The sequence below is a fragment of the Pecten maximus genome, chromosome 6 (genome assembly GCF_902652985.1).
Source record: "Pecten maximus chromosome 6, xPecMax1.1, whole genome shotgun sequence".
Lineage (NCBI taxonomy): Eukaryota > Metazoa > Mollusca > Bivalvia > Pectinida > Pectinidae > Pecten > Pecten maximus.
Genome location: NC_047020.1, coordinates 37,171,788 through 37,189,502, shown reverse-complemented (window position 1 = coordinate 37,189,502; position 17,715 = coordinate 37,171,788). Strand labels below are relative to the sequence as shown.

General features: G+C 36.1%; 1 protein-coding gene across 2 annotated transcripts in view; it reads right to left on the bottom strand.

Annotated features, from left to right (window-relative positions):
• Positions 1–3,605: 3,605 nt before the first annotated feature.
• The window catches only part of LOC117329688 (telomeric repeat-binding factor 2-interacting protein 1-like), a 31,403-nt gene continuing 17,293 nt past the window's right edge, over positions 3,606–17,715 (bottom strand). The window contains exons 8-13 of one of the 2 annotated variants that reach the window (XR_004533251.1): positions 8,948–9,092; positions 7,828–7,875; positions 6,617–6,723; positions 5,710–5,824; positions 4,421–5,078; positions 3,606–4,370 (exon numbers count right to left, since the gene is read on the bottom strand). Coding sequence is in view for 1 of the 2 variants with exons in the window: in XM_033887761.1 (XP_033743652.1) it covers positions 4,948–5,078; positions 5,710–5,824; positions 6,617–6,723; positions 7,828–7,875; positions 8,948–9,092 (546 nt within the window). In the remaining variant the exon portion in view is untranslated. Of the gene's footprint in view, positions 5,079–5,709; positions 5,825–6,616; positions 6,724–7,827; positions 7,876–8,947; positions 9,093–17,715 lie in introns of both variants that reach the window. The other variant, XM_033887761.1, reaches the window with a different exon arrangement.

Here is a 17,715-nt window from a genome sequence, read left to right as displayed (position 1 = left end):
GACTAGAACTGTTCCAAGATATAAGATTTTTGGCTTGTAGTTAATTGAAAATCATCTTGAGAATTTTAAAATGGACTAGATAAACCTAGATTCCATAACATTATTGTTTTTTGGTATGCCATCTTACGATGAGGTTTACTGGTGTACTGAACTGTACTGGTGTAGACAGACAGTCATTTTTGTTTGTTAGTCCAGTTTGGCAGCTTAGACACTAGAGAAAAGCATCTATTGTTATACTGGATAACGGACGAAACCGAGAACTTACGTATAGCTGAGAGGTGTCGCTTTGCGCATATATTGAAATAGTGATAACTGGTTTTACATAATCTACTCGACATGTTTTACTTTTGCTCTTAAGACTTTAGCTCTTTCATCTGACCAGTTTAACTGGCTTGTTATTATACCCCCGCAACGAAGTTAGGGGGGTATACTGGAATCAGGTTGTCTGTCCGTCCGTCTGTCTGTAGACGCATTTTGTCCGGACAACTCCTCCTAAACCGATGGGCCAATTCCGATGAATCTTCACACAAATATTAATGATCATGTAGATGTGCATGCCACTTTATTTTTCTCAAAATTATGGTTGCTATGGCAACTGGTCACTATAAACAGGTTTTCCAATAAGAACCATAACTTTAACTTTGTCCGGACAACTCCTCCTAAACCGAAGGGCCGATTTCAATGAAACTTCACACAAATATAGAGGACCATGTGTAGATGTGCATGCCACTTTCTTTTTTTTCCAAAATTATGGTTGCTATGGCAACTGGTCACTATAAACAGGATTTCCGATAGGAACCATAACTTTATGCTTGTCCGGACAACTCCTCCTAAACCGAAGGGCCGATTTCAATGAAACTTCACACAAATATAGAGAACCATGGGTAGATGTGCATGCCACTTTTTTTCCCTCAAAATTATGGTTGTTATGGCAACTGGTCACTATATTACTGGGTTATCTTAGTTAGCCTCTAATTAACAGTTCCAATTCACCATTGACTCGTGCAGATTGCGGGGGTATTAGTCAGCCATCCTGGCGACAGTTCTAGTTTAATTCTTACACATAAAAATGTTTTTATAGGTCAAAGGTTCGGAAGAGCCAACTGGTTTCCAAGCAGAACACAGACTAAAATGTTTGCAATTCCTTATATACGATGACCTCTTAAAGGATTATCTCAGAAATATATGTCAGCGGTCATCGTCAGAAAACTTATCATCATATACATAATATCACCTATTCATCATCAAGGCAACAATAAAATATCAGAAGACAACATAGCTTGCGAAGTTGGTTAAAACTTGTAATTGATTTTTTAGAAATAGCTCAAGGTCACAGTCAAGGTCAGAAGGTATGCAAATTTAGTACCAATAGAAAGGTTTGTCACCAGAAACCTTTGCATCGCCAGGGCAACAATAAATTATCAAGAGTTGTCAGAAGACAACATAGCTTGCCAAGTGGGTTAAAAGTTGCAGTCAATCTTTTAAATGATAGGTGAAGGTCAAGGTCAAGGTCAGCAGGTACACAAAAATAGTACCAATATAAAGGTCATGTCACAAGTTCAGGAACACAAATGTCAAATATGAAAGCCCTATCTGATAGAATTAACATAGTGGTCAAAGTAAAAGTATTTTAAAAGTAGGTCAAAGGTCACCGTCAACATCAGCAAATAAATTACTAATAAAAAGGTCTTGTCACAAGGAACATACATATCAAATACTTTTGCATAATCTGTATCCTCATTAGTATTGGCACAGCACTATTGCATAACAAGAGATCCCAGAGGGATCTTGGCGCCCACCATTGAAGGGGAACCTACATAATCATTTGAGATTTAGCAGTAATGGCTGTCTGTAGGCCTTGTTGTTTTCAGATTGCATTAATTGGTCCCAAAATGCAATACGAGGGAGCAAGGGGAACCTACATATGAAATTTGAGAAAGATCCCTTCAGTACTTTCTGAGAAATAGCGGTAACAAACTTCAATTGTCAAAATCCAAGATGGCTGCCTGTCGGCCAGGTTGTTTTCTGACTGGTCCCAAAATGCAATATGCATAACTGGCGAACAAGGGCGACCTACATATAAAATTTGAGTAAGATCCCTTCAGTACTTTCTGAGAAATAGCAATAACAAGAATTGTTTATGGATGGACGGAAGGACGATGGACCACGGACGCAGGGCGATTTGAATAAAACTTAAACATAACTGTCTACAGATATTGCGCTGTCAACGCCAAGAGTATAGCAATTACTCCCTCTGTGTCTGAGCGAGCTAAAAGTACCCTGTATCCGGGTAATGTGACATGTGTGGGCTCCTTTTCCTTTTATCTTTGATGATATCGACATTGTATCTCAAGACTTTAGTGTATATGATATTGCTCATTCAAGTCATCAGGACATTGATCGACTCTGTAATCTGGTGAACCTCCACGAACAAGAGTAAACTGTGTAAACACACATCCAAACAGCTAGCCGCTTCAATGGAAATAAAGTTAAACGTAAAGATTCACAAAGCCAAAAGCTCAAGGGGGGCGCAGTGGCCGAGTGGTTAAGGTGTTCCGACACTATATCACTAGCCCTCCACCTCTGGGTTGCGAGTTCGAAACCTACGTGGGGCAGTTGCCAGGTACTGACCATAGGCCGGTGGTTTTTCTCTGGGTACTTCCCTTTCCTCCATATCCAAACCTGGCACGTCCTTAAATGACCCTGGCTGTTAATAGGACGTTAAACAAAACAAACCAAACTAAACTCAAGGTGGGAGTGAACATGATTTATTCTGAACAACCATCAACAATGCAGCATACATTTCACAAATTATACTCAAACATTTTATAAAACAATCAAATTTAATAAAAACATGATTTTACACAATTATATACAGGACCAGTTATCATGATGTATATAATATTAAATTGGATTACCAATAACTACAGTATAGCCTGTCTAATTGGGATGTCACCAGTACCAAATTATTTAGATGAGTAGAGGGTCAATTAATACTAAAGGAAATTACACCTTATTGTGTCGATCAGACATCAAATAATAGCCATGAAAAAAGCCTTTTTGTGTTGTTAGGACATCCACTTCTATTCAGTCAATTAATCTTGAGAGAAACCATACTTTCTGTGTCAAAAGTCAACGAATATTGACAGAAACCATGTAATGTCTGTTTATAGACATATTATCGTAGATTATGTACATAGTACCACTAATCGACTATAATGCACAAGTCTATTATTAATTCCACTTGTAAAAAATTATGCACATTTAATTATTCCTACATGCATGTCATTCAAATGTATTTGTATATACACTTATGTATTTATTCTGTTTATAAAATCTTCATTTTGGAGGAAATAAAGAGAATAATACATGTACTTTTGATTTGATATGATTTGAAATAATCTCGAGAGAAACTAGACCTTCCTGTGTTAATAGGATGTTCATCAATGTTCACGGAAACTAGACTTTCCAGTTTAACATATATAAGATACTATAGTATAGGTCAAGGTCATTTATTTGAATAAACTTGGTTGCCCTTCACCCAAGCATGCTACAGACCTAATATCAGGTTTCTGGGCCCTGTCCACAAATAAGCCCCTTTCTTCCTGTTTTTTTTTTTTTTTTTGCATACTCATCTTTTCTAGAATCAAAAAAGCCTATCCCAAACTTTTACACTAACACTATCTCACTAGGGGACAGGGTTTACTTGAGGATGAATACGGAATGATTTTAGAGGGAAAATTCTTGGACCAAAATTCCTAGATGTTATGAACAGGAATTAGGATCAGACAGATTATTCTGTATTTGACACGGTAATATAAAGTTTAATTTCAGATTCATGGTGGGATTATATTACCTAACCTTATGTTCTGCATGATCAACAATCTTCAAAACAGTTCACAAAAAAATCACAACCAATTTACTAATGATAACTGCATCATACATCACTTGTGATGTTGATTCCTTTGTTAAGAATCAGGACAATGCAGCCATCACTCATTGTTCAATCAAATGACCAACAGCTTCTCAAGCCAAGTCAAAGATAAAAATTGTTTAATTTTTATTTGACTTAAAGTTGCCCGAGGCACAGCGGCTGGTAATCTCTGTTGAGTCATGTGACCTACAGTTGCTGAGTTCTGGCGGCTGGTAATCTCTGTTGAGTCATGTGACCTACAGTTGCTGAGTTCTGGCGGCTGGTAATCTCTGTTGAGTCATGTGACCTACAGTTGCTGAGTTCTGGCGGCTGGTAATCTCTGTTGAGTCATGTGACCTACAGTTGCTGAGTTCTGGCGGCTGGTAATCTCTGTTGAGTCATGTGACCTACAGTTGCTGAGTTCTGGCGGCTGGTAATCTCTGTTGAGTCATGTGACCTACAGTTGCTGAGTTCTGGCGGCTTGTGATCCTTGTTGAGTCATGTGACCTACAGTTGCTGAGGTCTGGCAGCTGGTGAAGTCATTTGACCTACAAGTAGTCGGTGATCACTGCAGAGTCATGTGGCCCCACACTTCCTTACACACTTCCACAAATACATGTTGATAACTTTTCTTTCCTGTGACCTACAGATGCCTAAACAAGTGTAAGTTATGACCTCCTACCATCCAGGCTCAGAAGCCGTGATCACTGCAGAATCATGTAACCTATCTCTTCCTTCTGAACAAATAGTTGATTATCACTTGTCATGTGACCTAAATTCCCTGTGGCCAGTATAGTCGATGACCACTCTAGAGTCATGTGTCCAAATGCTTCCATTAGGAACAAATAGTTGTTGACCACCTTTGTCGTGTGACCTACACTTTCCCAAGACTCAGTAACCAGTGAACACCAGTGGAGTCATGCAAGTCTTACATTTTCCTTTCTGAGGCTTGGTAATCAAGCGAAAACTAGTGGAGTCCTTCATTTTCCTAGAAAGTGACTGTCCTTATCCCTATTGAGTTTTGGTTTCAACAATCAAACTCCTTCAAGGAAAAGCATTCTGTTATTGACTACCTTTATACCATACTTTCCCTTAAGTGTTTCCAGTTCGTTCCAATTACCTGACATCAGTCTGTCGTCGTCACGGTAATCCCAGGGCGGTAAACCTGCAATATGCAAATCAGTCGAGAATATTAATGGAATCTTAGTACCAACCACTGTATGATCTTTATCAGTCCAATGAAAGACTGATCTTTTCTCTACTTTCTCTTTCTTTTCCCTCTTCCTCTATATCATTTAATAACATGGGGAACCTACATATGAAGTCTAAGATAAGAATCGAAGAACTTTGTTAGATATATTGACAACAAATTTCTACTGTCAAAAATCCAAAATGGGCAAAACTAGTGACCAAAAGGAAGCCACTTGTAAGGTTTGAGGAATATTTCTCCAGTATATATATATATATATACATACTTCTCAAAAGATAGTGATTACAAATTCCTATGGTCAAAATCCATTCACTTGTTTATGACTAGTAATGTTTTAAAGGACTTACCTTTATTTTCCCTATTGGGCCCCACCCCTACCCTAAGGCCCTGAGGGCTAGGGCTAGAACTGATTTAAAGGAAAAGTTCATGGATAGACAGACATATGCCGACCAATGAGATAAGCTCAATGGTCCGTCGGACCATGTGAGCTAAAAAATGATTTATATATATAAACCCATAAAAGCTGTGCATTTTGTGATCATGGTGTAGTACAGACATAATCAGGGTAACAAATTACAATGCATACCTGCTGTGTCGAGGCCCGTCTCTATCCAGCAAATCGCGTCCTCGGTAGAGCCATTATTGATATAGAAGGCATGAAGAACCTGTTTAGCTGTCAGACTGTACCTCTCCATCAGTTCCTGTTAAGACACAATCAGATGTCTTATGACTCGTATTAAATGTACCTCTACATTTTTTATTCTTTATAGAAGTAACCGGTTATATTGATTACTAGTATATCCCTCAACTTATCTTAGCAGTGTTTTAGTCTTAAGCCTGCGTGTTAGCCTGAGAAATAAAACACCCCTGCAGAACTGAAACACACCTGCAATGAGGTTTTTCCACATAGTCAATCAGACAAAAATGTTTTGGAAAATATCAATAATTTCTATTTGAATATTCATTCAATGATCCTTCTCCATGACCATTGTCTCAATATGACCCTAGTGAGTGTGAGCACTTAATAATAACAAATGTTTTCTTATTGGTTGATATTAATGTTTTATTAATGTTCTTTATTTGTATATATTAATGTTCTTTATTGGTAGATATCAATTTTCTATTATTGGTTAATATCAATGTTCTATTATTGGTTAATATCAATTTTCTATTATTGGTTAATATCAATGTTCTATTATTGGTTGATATTAATGTTCTATTATTTGATGATATTAATGTTCTATTATTGGTTGATATCAATGTTCTATTATTGGTTTATATTAATGTTCTATTATTGGTTGATATTACTGTTCTATTATTGGTTGATATCAATGTTCTATTATTGGTTGATATCAATGTTCTATTATTGGTTGATATCAATGTTCTATTATTGGTTTATATTAATGTTCTATTATTGGTTGATATTAATGTTCTATTATTTGTTAATATTAATAGTCTATTATTGGTTAGTATCGTAGCAATGTTTTTTGTACCTGGACTAACTCGACAGTTTCATCGATTTCCCATTCTTCTACCTCCTCCTGCTCACTGTCTTCTTTCTCTGAATCATTGACAATGTGCTCTTGCGAAGCGACTTCATCTGCAAATTAACAGTATTTCTCTGATCTTACAATTTTAAAAAAATTGTTTTTCTTTCATTTATGTTCACGATAGAACAATACAAATGTTAAACAATTAACAAATATCCATACATTTAAGAGCTCTATATTAGACATCACACACGTTTCTTATTCAGCCAGATTTCAAAGTCGAGTTGGTGGAAGGAGCAACTACAGGATAGATATTTAGCACTAACAAAGTGATTAAGTATGAGAGTGCAGCAACCAGGAATTTTGTAAGGAATTTCAGTCCAGTCCATAAAACCGTTTCCAAAATTTTCGTAAGTCCACCAGGGCATCAAAAAGACCCTTGAGAGTATGTTTTTGACTCTGCAAAATCAGATTTGACTCTTGGGTTTGATGTTTGTTTGTTTTTGTTTAACGTCCTATTAACAACCAGGGTCATTAAGGATGTGCCAGATCTTGGGTTTGAAGGAACATGTCTATTTGACATCATGTTTTCACCCATCTTAGACTTCTGTAATTGCTAAAAATCAAGAGTAAATTGGATGCCCTGTCCAAAAACTAAAAGATATACAGTGCAACTTCTGTAAACCGAACCTTCTATAAACTGAAAACACATCTGAATACAGAACGAATTGTCACTGTATGGAATTGGTCCTTCTTTATTATAGTATTAAAAACCTTCCAAATACCGATCCCTCTGAATTTCGAACACCGGACCAATTTTGTGTCCGGTTTCTGTTAAAATATACCAAAAATTACATCTGAAAAGCAGCCTTACTTACCATGAGTTATCATGACACAAGGTCTGGCCAGTCAGCCGTGAAACAACACAAGAGACAAGGCTCTTTTTATTAGTAATTTTGAAAATTGGAAATTGATCAGAATCTGAAGATAGAAGTAATGGGTCCTACATTCAATTTTTTCTGTTCCACCATATTCACTTAAGAACATCGGCATATTAATATGTAACATTAACGATATATTAATTGAATACCATTTCACTTGTCGAACATTAGGGAAATACTGATATGACAGTGTTGGAAACGTGAATTTCAGTTTTTATAACGAAGACAAGTGAAACAATTTCTTACCAAGATACTGCAGTTGAAAAATCTTACCATTTTGGGATTCTAAGAATTTCTCCATAACATAATCAAGCCGTCCAGCTGAAAGAAAGTAAACAAAGAAATCAACGTAAAGGTACTGTTTTGTTCCATATATAAGACAATCGTCAAATAGTAGAATAAATCGCCCTAGATTCAGTGTGATTCAGGGATAATCTTCTGTTTAAAGTGACTACAACTGTAGATTTCTTCTTATAAATAGTGTGATAGGTTTAAGATATAGAGGTTACACAACGAGTGGTTGTTGGATATAGAATTTATTTCAAATGAGTTATTTTTTTAAAGTTACAAAAGACAAGCTTTAGTGAGTGTCTTTTGTAACTTTTAAAAAATAACTCACTCATTTGAAATAAATTCCATATCCAAAAATCACGAGTTGTGCAATCTGTTTCTACCACAATAATATCTGCTTGAATTAAAGGGAAATGTGGCCAAATCCGTGCTGCATTCTGCTTACGAGCGATAACATGTATGCATTCTTGTAAGACCTACCGAATTGTAATGTTTTTGTTTTGTCCTGATTTAGGTATTAACAAAACGCGGACACTTTTAATTTTAATAATAAGGGGAAAGTCTTATCTTTTTTTATATATTATTCAAAAATATTCAGCCACATAATATTTTCTAACTGATTTTTCACAGCTATAGTCACATTAAATGGAACCTACAGTGGAACTTGTTAACTCGAACTCGGAAAACTCAAATACCCCGCTTAACTTGAAGTACTACGTCAGTCCCTACTGAATTTGCTCTTTATCCTAGTAAAAAAAACTTGGAAAACTTATATTCGGAAAACTCGAAAAACTTGGATAATACGAAGTGAAAATTTGGTCCCAACAATAAAATTCCCTCTTGAAATGATCAAATAACTCAAAGTATCGTTTTTGAGTCTAACAACGATCATTGTATGTAAATCAATTTTGCCCCACCTGCCCGCCGCCGTCACTATATATTTTATATAAAAATAAAATATATGTTTATTTTTCACTGTACTGTATCAGGATTGGCTTATGCTAGAACTACATCAAATTTTTAACCAAACTTGTGTACAGAAGAGAAGAACATAGTTGATGTGACAACTTCCCACCCAATCAATTGCAATAAGCTAACATACCTCTCTCATTTTGATTGGCTGTATTCCCTTTTCTATCAGATGTGCGATTTCGTCCATTGCAATTTGCCACATTGTTCCTCGTTAAAGGTAGGTTTGTTTTTGCTGAAGTTGTCTTTGTGGAGCTATTGTCCCTTTGTGTTTCAATCTGCAATAAATGTAACAAAATGAGGTCCAATGGACACGGGAAACTCTGAACAAAAATGTTGTTTACCTCCTTCACTAGATCTAACACAAGGTTGTTTACCTCCCTCACAAGATCTAATAATAGGTTGTTTACCTCCTTCACGAGATCTAACAATAGGTTGTTTACCTCCTTCACAAGATCTAACAAAAGGTTGTTTACCTCCTTCACTAGATATAACAATAGGTTGTTTACCTCCTTCACAAGATCTAACACAAGATTGTTTACCTCCTTCACGAGATCTAACAATGTTGTTTACCTCCTTCACGAGATCTAACAATAGGTTGTTTACCTCCTTCACAAGATCTAACAAAAGATTGTTTACCTCCTTCACGAGATCTAACAATGTTGTTTACCTCCTTCACGAGATCTAACAATAGGTTGTTTACCTCCTTCACAAGATCTAACAAAAGGTTGTTTACCTCCTTCACTAGATATAACAATAGGTTGTTTACCTCCTTCACGAGATCTAACAATAGGTTGTTTACCTCCTTCACAAGATCTAACAAAAGGTTGTTTACCTCCTTCACAAGATCTAACAATAGATTGTTTACCTCTTTCACAAGATCTAACAAAAGGTTGTTTACCTCCTTCACAAGATCTAACAATAGGTTGTTTACCTCCTTCACAAGATCTAACAAAAGATTGTTTACCTCCTTCACGAGATCTAACAATGTTGTTTACCTCCTTCACAAGATCTAACAATAGGTTGTTTACCTCCTTCACAAGATCTAACAAAAGATTGTTTACCTCCTTCACGAGATCTAACAATGTTGTTTACCTCCTTCACGAGATCTAACAATAGGTTGTTTACCTCCTTCACAAGATCTAACAAAAGGTTATTTACCTCCTTCACTAGATATAACAATAGGTTGTTTACCTCCTTCACAAGATCTAACACAAGGTTGTTTACCTCCTTCACAAGGTATAACAATAGGTTGTTTACCTCCTTCACAAGATATAACAATAGGTTGTTTACACCTCCTTCACAAGATATAACAATAGGTTGTTTACCTCCTTCACTAGATCTAACAAAAGGTTGTTTACCTCCTTCACAAGATCTAACAATAGGTTGTTTACCTCCTTCACAAGATATAACAAAAGGTTGTTTACCTCCTTCACAAGATCTAACAATAGGTTGTTTACCTCCTTCACGAGATCTAACAAAAGGTTGTTTACCTCCTTCACTACATCTAACATTATGTTGTTTACCTCCTTCACTAGATCTAACAAAAGATTGTTTACCTCCTTCACGAGATCTAACAATGTTGTTTACCTCCTTCACGAGATCTAACAATAGGTTGTTTACCTCCTTCACAAGATCTAACAAAAGGTTGTTTACCTCCTTCACTAGATATAACAATAGGTTGTTTACCTCCTTCACGAGATCTAACAATAGGTTGTTTACCTCCTTCACAAGATCTAACAAAAGGTTGTTTACCTCCTTCACAAGATCTAACAATAGATTGTTTACCTCTTTCACAAGATCTAACAAAAGGTTGTTTACCTCCTTCACAAGATCTAACAATAGATTGTTTACCTCTTTCACAAGATCTAACAATAGGTTGTTTACTTCCTTCACGAGATCTAACAATAGGTTGTTTACCTCCTTCACAAGATCTAACAAAAGGTTGTTTACCTCCTTCACAAGATCTAACAATAGATTGTTTACCTCTTTCACAAGATCTAACAAAAGGTTGTTTACCTCCTTCACAAGATCTAACAATAGGTTGTTTACCTCCTTCACAAGATCTAACAAAAGATTGTTTACCTCCTTCACGAGATCTAACAATGTTGTTTACCTCCTTCACAAGATCTAACAATAGGTTGTTTACCTCCTTCACAAGATCTAACAAAAGATTGTTTACCTCCTTCACGAGATCTAACAATGTTGTTTACCTCCTTCACGAGATCTAACAATAGGTTGTTTACCTCCTTCACAAGATCTAACAAAAGGTTATTTACCTCCTTCACTAGATATAACAATAGGTTGTTTACCTCCTTCACAACATCTAACACAAGGTTGTTTACCTCCTTCACAAGGTATAACAATAGGTTGTTTACCTCCTTCACAAGATATAACAATAGGTTGTTTACACCTCCTTCACAAGATAAAACAATAGGTTGTTTACCTCCTTCACTAGATCTAACAAAAGGTTGTTTACCTCCTTCACAAGATCTAACAATAGGTTGTTTACCTCCTTCACAAGATATAACAAAAGGTTGTTTACCTCCTTCACAAGATCTAACAATAGGTTGTTTACCTCCTTCACGAGATCTAACAATAGGTTGTTTACCTCCTTCACTACATCTAACATTATGTTGTTTACCTCCTTCACTAGATCTAACAAAAGATTGTTTACCTCCTTCACGAGATCTAACAATGTTGTTTACCTCCTTCACGAGATCTAACAATAGGTTGTTTACCTCCTTCACAAGATCTAACAAAAGGTTGTTTACCTCCTTCACTAGATATAACAATAGGTTGTTTACCTCCTTCACGAGATCTAACAATAGGTTGTTTACCTCCTTCACAAGATCTAACAAAAGGTTGTTTACCTCCTTCACAAGATCTAACAATAGATTGTTTACCTCTTTCACAAGATCTAACAAAAGGTTGTTTACCTCCTTCACAAGATCTAACAATAGGTTGTTTACCTCCTTCACAAGATCTAACAAAAGATTGTTTACCTCCTTCACGAGATCTAACAATGTTGTTTACCTCCTTCACAAGATCTAACAATAGGTTCTTTACCTCCTTCACAAGATCTAACAAAAGATTGTTTACCTCCTTCACGAGATCTAACAATGTTGTTTACCTCCTTCACGAGATCTAACAATAGGTTGTTTACCTCCTTCACAAGATCTAACAAAAGGTTATTTACCTCCTTCACTAGATATAACAATAGGTTGTTTACCTCCTTCACAAGATCTAACACAAGGTTGTTTACCTCCTTCACAAGATATAACAATAGGTTGTTTACACCTCCTTCACAAGATATAACAAGAGGTTGTTTACCTCCTTCACTAGATTTAACAAAAGGTTGTTTACCTCCTTCACAAGATCTAACAATAGGTTGTTTACCTCCTTCACAAGATATAACAAAAGGTTGTTTACCTCCTTCACAAGATCTAACAATAGGTTGTTTACCTCCTTCACGAGATCTAACAAAAGGTTGTTTACCTCCTTCACTACATCTAACATTATGTTGTTTACCTCCTTCACTAGATCTAACAATATGTTGTTTACCTCCTTCATGAGATCTAACAATAGGTTGTTTACCTCCTTCACGAGATCTAACAAAAGGTTGTTTACCTTCTTCACGAGATCTAACAATAGGTTGTTTACCTCCTTCACAAGATCTAACAAAAGGTTGTTTACCTCCTTCACAAGATATAACAATAGGTTGTTTACCTCCTTCACAAGATCTAACAAAAGATTGTTTACCTCCTTCACGAGATCTAACAATGTTGTTTACCTCCTTCACGAGATCTAACAATAGGTTGTTTACCTCCTTCACAAGATCTAACAAAAGGTTGTTTACCTCCTTCACTAGATATAACAATAGGTTGTTTACCTCCTTCACGAGATCTAACAATAGGTTGTTTACCTCCTTCACAAGATCTAACAAAAGGTTGTTTACCTCCTTCACAAGATCTAACAATAGATTGTTTACCTCTTTTACAAGATCTAACAAAAGGTTGTTTACCTCCTTCACAAGATCTAACAATAGGTTGTTTACCTCCTTCACAAAATCTAACAAAAGATTGTTTACCTCCTTCACGAGATCTAACAATGTTGTTTACCTCCTTCACAAGATCTAACAATAGGTTGTTTACCTCCTTCACAAGATCTAACAAAAGATTGTTTACCTCCTTCACGAGATCTAACAATGTTGTTTACCTCCTTCACGAGATCTAACAATAGGTTGTTTACCTCCTTCACAAGATCTAACAAAAGGTTATTTACCTCCTTCACTAGATATAACAATAGGTTGTTTACCTCCTTCACAAGATCTAACACAAGGTTGTTTACCTCCTTCACAAGGTATAACAATAGGTTGTTTACCTCCTTCACAAGATATAACAATAGGTTGTTTACACCTCCTTCACAAGATATAACAATAGGTTGTTTACCTCCTTCACTAGATCTAACATTATGTTGTTTACCTCCTTCACTAGATCTAACAAAAGGTTGTTTACCTCTTTCACGAGATCTAATAATAGGTTGTTTACCTCCTTCACAAGATCTAACAAAAGGTTGTTTACCTCCTTCACAAGATATAACAATAGGTTGTTTACCTCCTTCACAAGATCTAACAAAAGATTGTTTACCTCCTTCACGAGATCTAACAATGTTGTTTACCTCCTTCACGAGATCTAACAATAGGTTGTTTACCTCCTTCACGAGATCTAACAAAAGGTTGTTTACCTCCTTCACGAGATCTAACAATATGTTGTTTACCTCCTTCATGAGATCTAACAATAGGTTGTTTACCTCCTTCACGAGATCTAACAAAAGGTTGTTTACCTTCTTCACGAGATCTAACAATAGGTTGTTTACCTCCTTCACAAGATCTAACAAAAGGTTGTTTACCTCCTTCACAAGATATAACAATAGGTTGTTTACCTCCTTCACAAGATCTAACACAAGGTTGTTTACCTCCTTCACAAGGTATAACAATAGGTTGTTTACCTCCTTCACAAGATATAACAATAGGTTGTTTACCTCCTTCACAAGATCTAACAAAAGATTGTTTACCTCCTTCACGAGATCTAACAATGTTGTTTACCTCCTTCACGAGATCTAACAATAGGTTGTTTACCTCCTTCACAAGATCTAACAAAAGGTTATTTACCTCCTTCACTAGATATAACAATAGGTTGTTTACCTCCTTCACAAGATCTAACACAAGGTTGTTTACCTCCTTCACAAGGTATAACAATAGGTTGTTTACCTCCTTCACAAGATATAACAATAGGTTGTTTACACCTCCTTCACAAGATATAACAATAGGTTGTTTACCTCCTTCACTAGATCTAACAAAAGGTTGTTTACCTCCTTCACAAGATCTAACAATAGGTTGTTTACCTCCTTCACAAGATATAACAAAAGGTTGTTTACCTCCTTCACAAGATCTAACAATAGGTTGTTTACCTCCTTCACGAGATCTAACAAAAGGTTGTTTACCTCCTTCACTACATCTAACATTATGTTGTTTACCTCCTTCACTAGATCTAACAAAAGGTTGTTTACCTCCTTCACGAGATCTAATAATAGGTTGTTTACCTCCTTCACGAGATCTAACAAAAGGTTGTTTACCTCCTTCACGAGATCTAACAATATGTTGTTTACCTCCTTCATGAGATCTTACAATAGGTTGTTTACCTCCTTCACGAGATCTAACAAAAGGTTGTTTACCTTCTTCACGAGATCTAACAATAGGTTGTTTACCTCCTTCACAAGATCTAACAAAAGGTTGTTTACCTCCTTCACAAGATATAACAATAGGTTGTTTACCTACTTCACAAGATCTAACAAAAGATTGTTTACCTCCTTCACGAGATCTAACAATGTTGTTTACCTCCTTCACAAGATCTAACAATAGGTTGTTTACCTCCTTCACAAGATCTAACATAAGGTTGTTTACCTCCTTCACGAGATCTAACAAAAGGTTGTTTACCTCCTTCACGAGATCTAACAATAGGTTGTTTACCTCCTTCACAAGATCTAACAAAAGGTTATTTACCTCCTTCACTAGATATAACAATAGGTTGTTTACCTCCTTCACAAGATCTAACACAAGGTTGTTTACCTCCTTCACAAGGTATAACAATAGGTTGTTTACCTCCTTCACAAGATATAACAATAGGTTGTTTACCTCCTTCACAAGATATAACAATAGGTTGTTTACCTCCTTCACTAGATCTAACAAAAGGTTGTTTACCTCCTTCACCAGATCTAACAATAGGTTGTTTACCTCCTTCACAAGATCTAACAAAAGGTTGTTTACCTCCTTCACAAGATCTAACAATACGTTGTTTACCTCCTTCACGAGATCTAACAAAAGGTTGTTTACCTCCTTCACTACATCTAGCATTATGTTGTTTACCTCCTTCACTAGATCTAACAAAAGGTTGTTTACCTCCTTCACGAGATCTAATAATAGGTTATTTACCTCCTTCACAAGATCTAACAAAAGGTTGTTTACCTCCTTCACGAGATCTAACAATATGTTGTTTACCTCCTTCACAAGATCTAACAAAAGGTTGTTTACCTCCTTCACAAGATATAACAATAGGTTGTTTACCTCCTTCACGAGATCTAACAAAAGGTTGTTTACCTCCTTCACAAGATCTAACAAAAGGTTGTTTACCTCCTTCACAAGATCTAACAATAGGTTGTTTACCTCCTTCACAAGATCTAACAAAAGGTTGTTTACCTCCTTTACGAGATCTAACAATGTTGTTTACCTCCTTCACTACATCTAACAATAGATTGTTTACCTCTTTCACAAGATCTAACAAAAGGTTGTTTACCTCCTTCACAAGATCTAACAATAGTTTGTTTACCTCCTTCACAAAATCTAAAAAAAGATTGTTTACCTCCTTCACCAGATCTAACAATGTTGTTTACCTCCTTCACGAGATCTGAACAATAGGTTGTTTACCTCCTTCACAAGATCTAACACAAGGTTGTTTACCTCCTTCACAAGATCTAACACAAGGTTGTTTACCTCCTTCACAAGGTATAACAATAGGTTGTTTACCTCCTTCACAAGATATAACAATGGGTTGTTTACCTCCTTCACAAAATATTACAATAGGTTGTTTACCTCCTTCACTAGATCTAACAAAAGGTTGTTTACCTCCTTCACAAGATCTAACAATATGTTGTTTACCTCCTTCACAAGATATAACAATAGGTTGTTTACCTCCTTCACAAGATCTAACAATAGGTTGTTTACCTCCTTCACAAGATCTAACAATAGGTTGTTTACCTCCTTCACAAGATCTAACAATAGGTTGTTTACCTCCTTCACGAGATATAACAAAAGATTGTTTACCTCCTTCACGAGATCTAACAATAGGTTGTTTACCTCCTTCACAAGATCTAACAATAGGTTGTTTACCTCCTTCACAAGATATAACAATAGGTTGTTTACCTCCTTCACAAGATCTAACAAAAGATTGTTTACCTCCTTCACGAGATCTAACAATGTTGTTTACCTCCTTCACAAGATCTAACAATAGGTTGTTTACCTCCTTCACAAGATCTAACAAAAGGTTGTTTACCTCCTTCACGAGATCTAACAAAAGGTTGTTTACCTCCTTCACGAGATCTAACAATAGGTTGTTTACCTCCTTCACAAGATCTAACAAAAGGTTATTTACCTCCTTCACTAGATATAACAATAGGTTGTTTACCTCCTTCACAAGATCTAACACAAGGTTGTTTACCTCCTTCACAAGGTATAACAATAGGTTGTTTACCTCCTTCACAAGATATAACAATAGGTTGTTTACCTCCTTCACAAGATATAACAATAGGTTGTTTACCTCCTTCACTAGATCTAACAAAAGGTTGTTTACCTCCTTCACAAGATCTAACAATAGGTTGTTTACCTCCTTCACAAGATCTAACAAAAGGTTGTTTACCTCCTTCACAAGATCTAACAATAGGTTGTTTACCTCCTTCACGAGATCTAACAAAAGGTTGTTTACCTCCTTCACTACATCTAACATTATGTTGTTTACCTCCTTCACTAGATCTTACAAAAGGTTGTTTACCTCCTTCACGAGATCTAATAATAGGTTATTTACCTCCTTCACGAGATCTAACAAAAGGTTGTTTACCTCCTTCACGAGATCTAACAATATGTTGTTTACCTCCTTCACGAGATCTAACAATAGGTTGTTTACCTCCTTCACGAGATCTAACAAAAGGTTGTTTACCTCCTTCACGAGATCTAACAATAGGTTGTTTACCTCCTTCACAAGATCTAACAAAAGGTTGTTTACCTCCTTCACAAGATATAACAATAGGTTGTTTACCTCCTTCACGAGATCTAACAAAAGGTTGTTTACCTCCTTCACAAGATCTAACAAAAGGTTGTTTACCTCCTTCACAAGATCTAACAATAGGTTGTTTACCTCCTTCACAAGATCTAACAAAAGGTTGTTTACCTCCTTTACGAGATCTAACAATGTTGTTTACCTCCTTCACTACATCTAACAAGAGATTGTTTACCTCTTTCACAAGATCTAACAAAAGGTTGTTTACCTCCTTCACAAGATCTAACAATAGGTTGTTTACCTCCTTCACAAAATCTAAAAAAAGATTGTTTACCTCCTTCACCAGATCTAACAATGTTGTTTACCTCCTTCACGAGATCTGAACAATAGGTTGTTTACCTCCTTCACAAGATCTAACACAAGGTTGTTTACCTCCTTCACAAGATCTAACACAAGGTTGTTTACCTCCTTCACAAGGTATAACAATAGGTTGTTTACCTCCTTCACAAGATATAACAATGGGTTGTTTACCTCCTTCACAAAATATTACAATAGGTTGTTTACCTCCTTC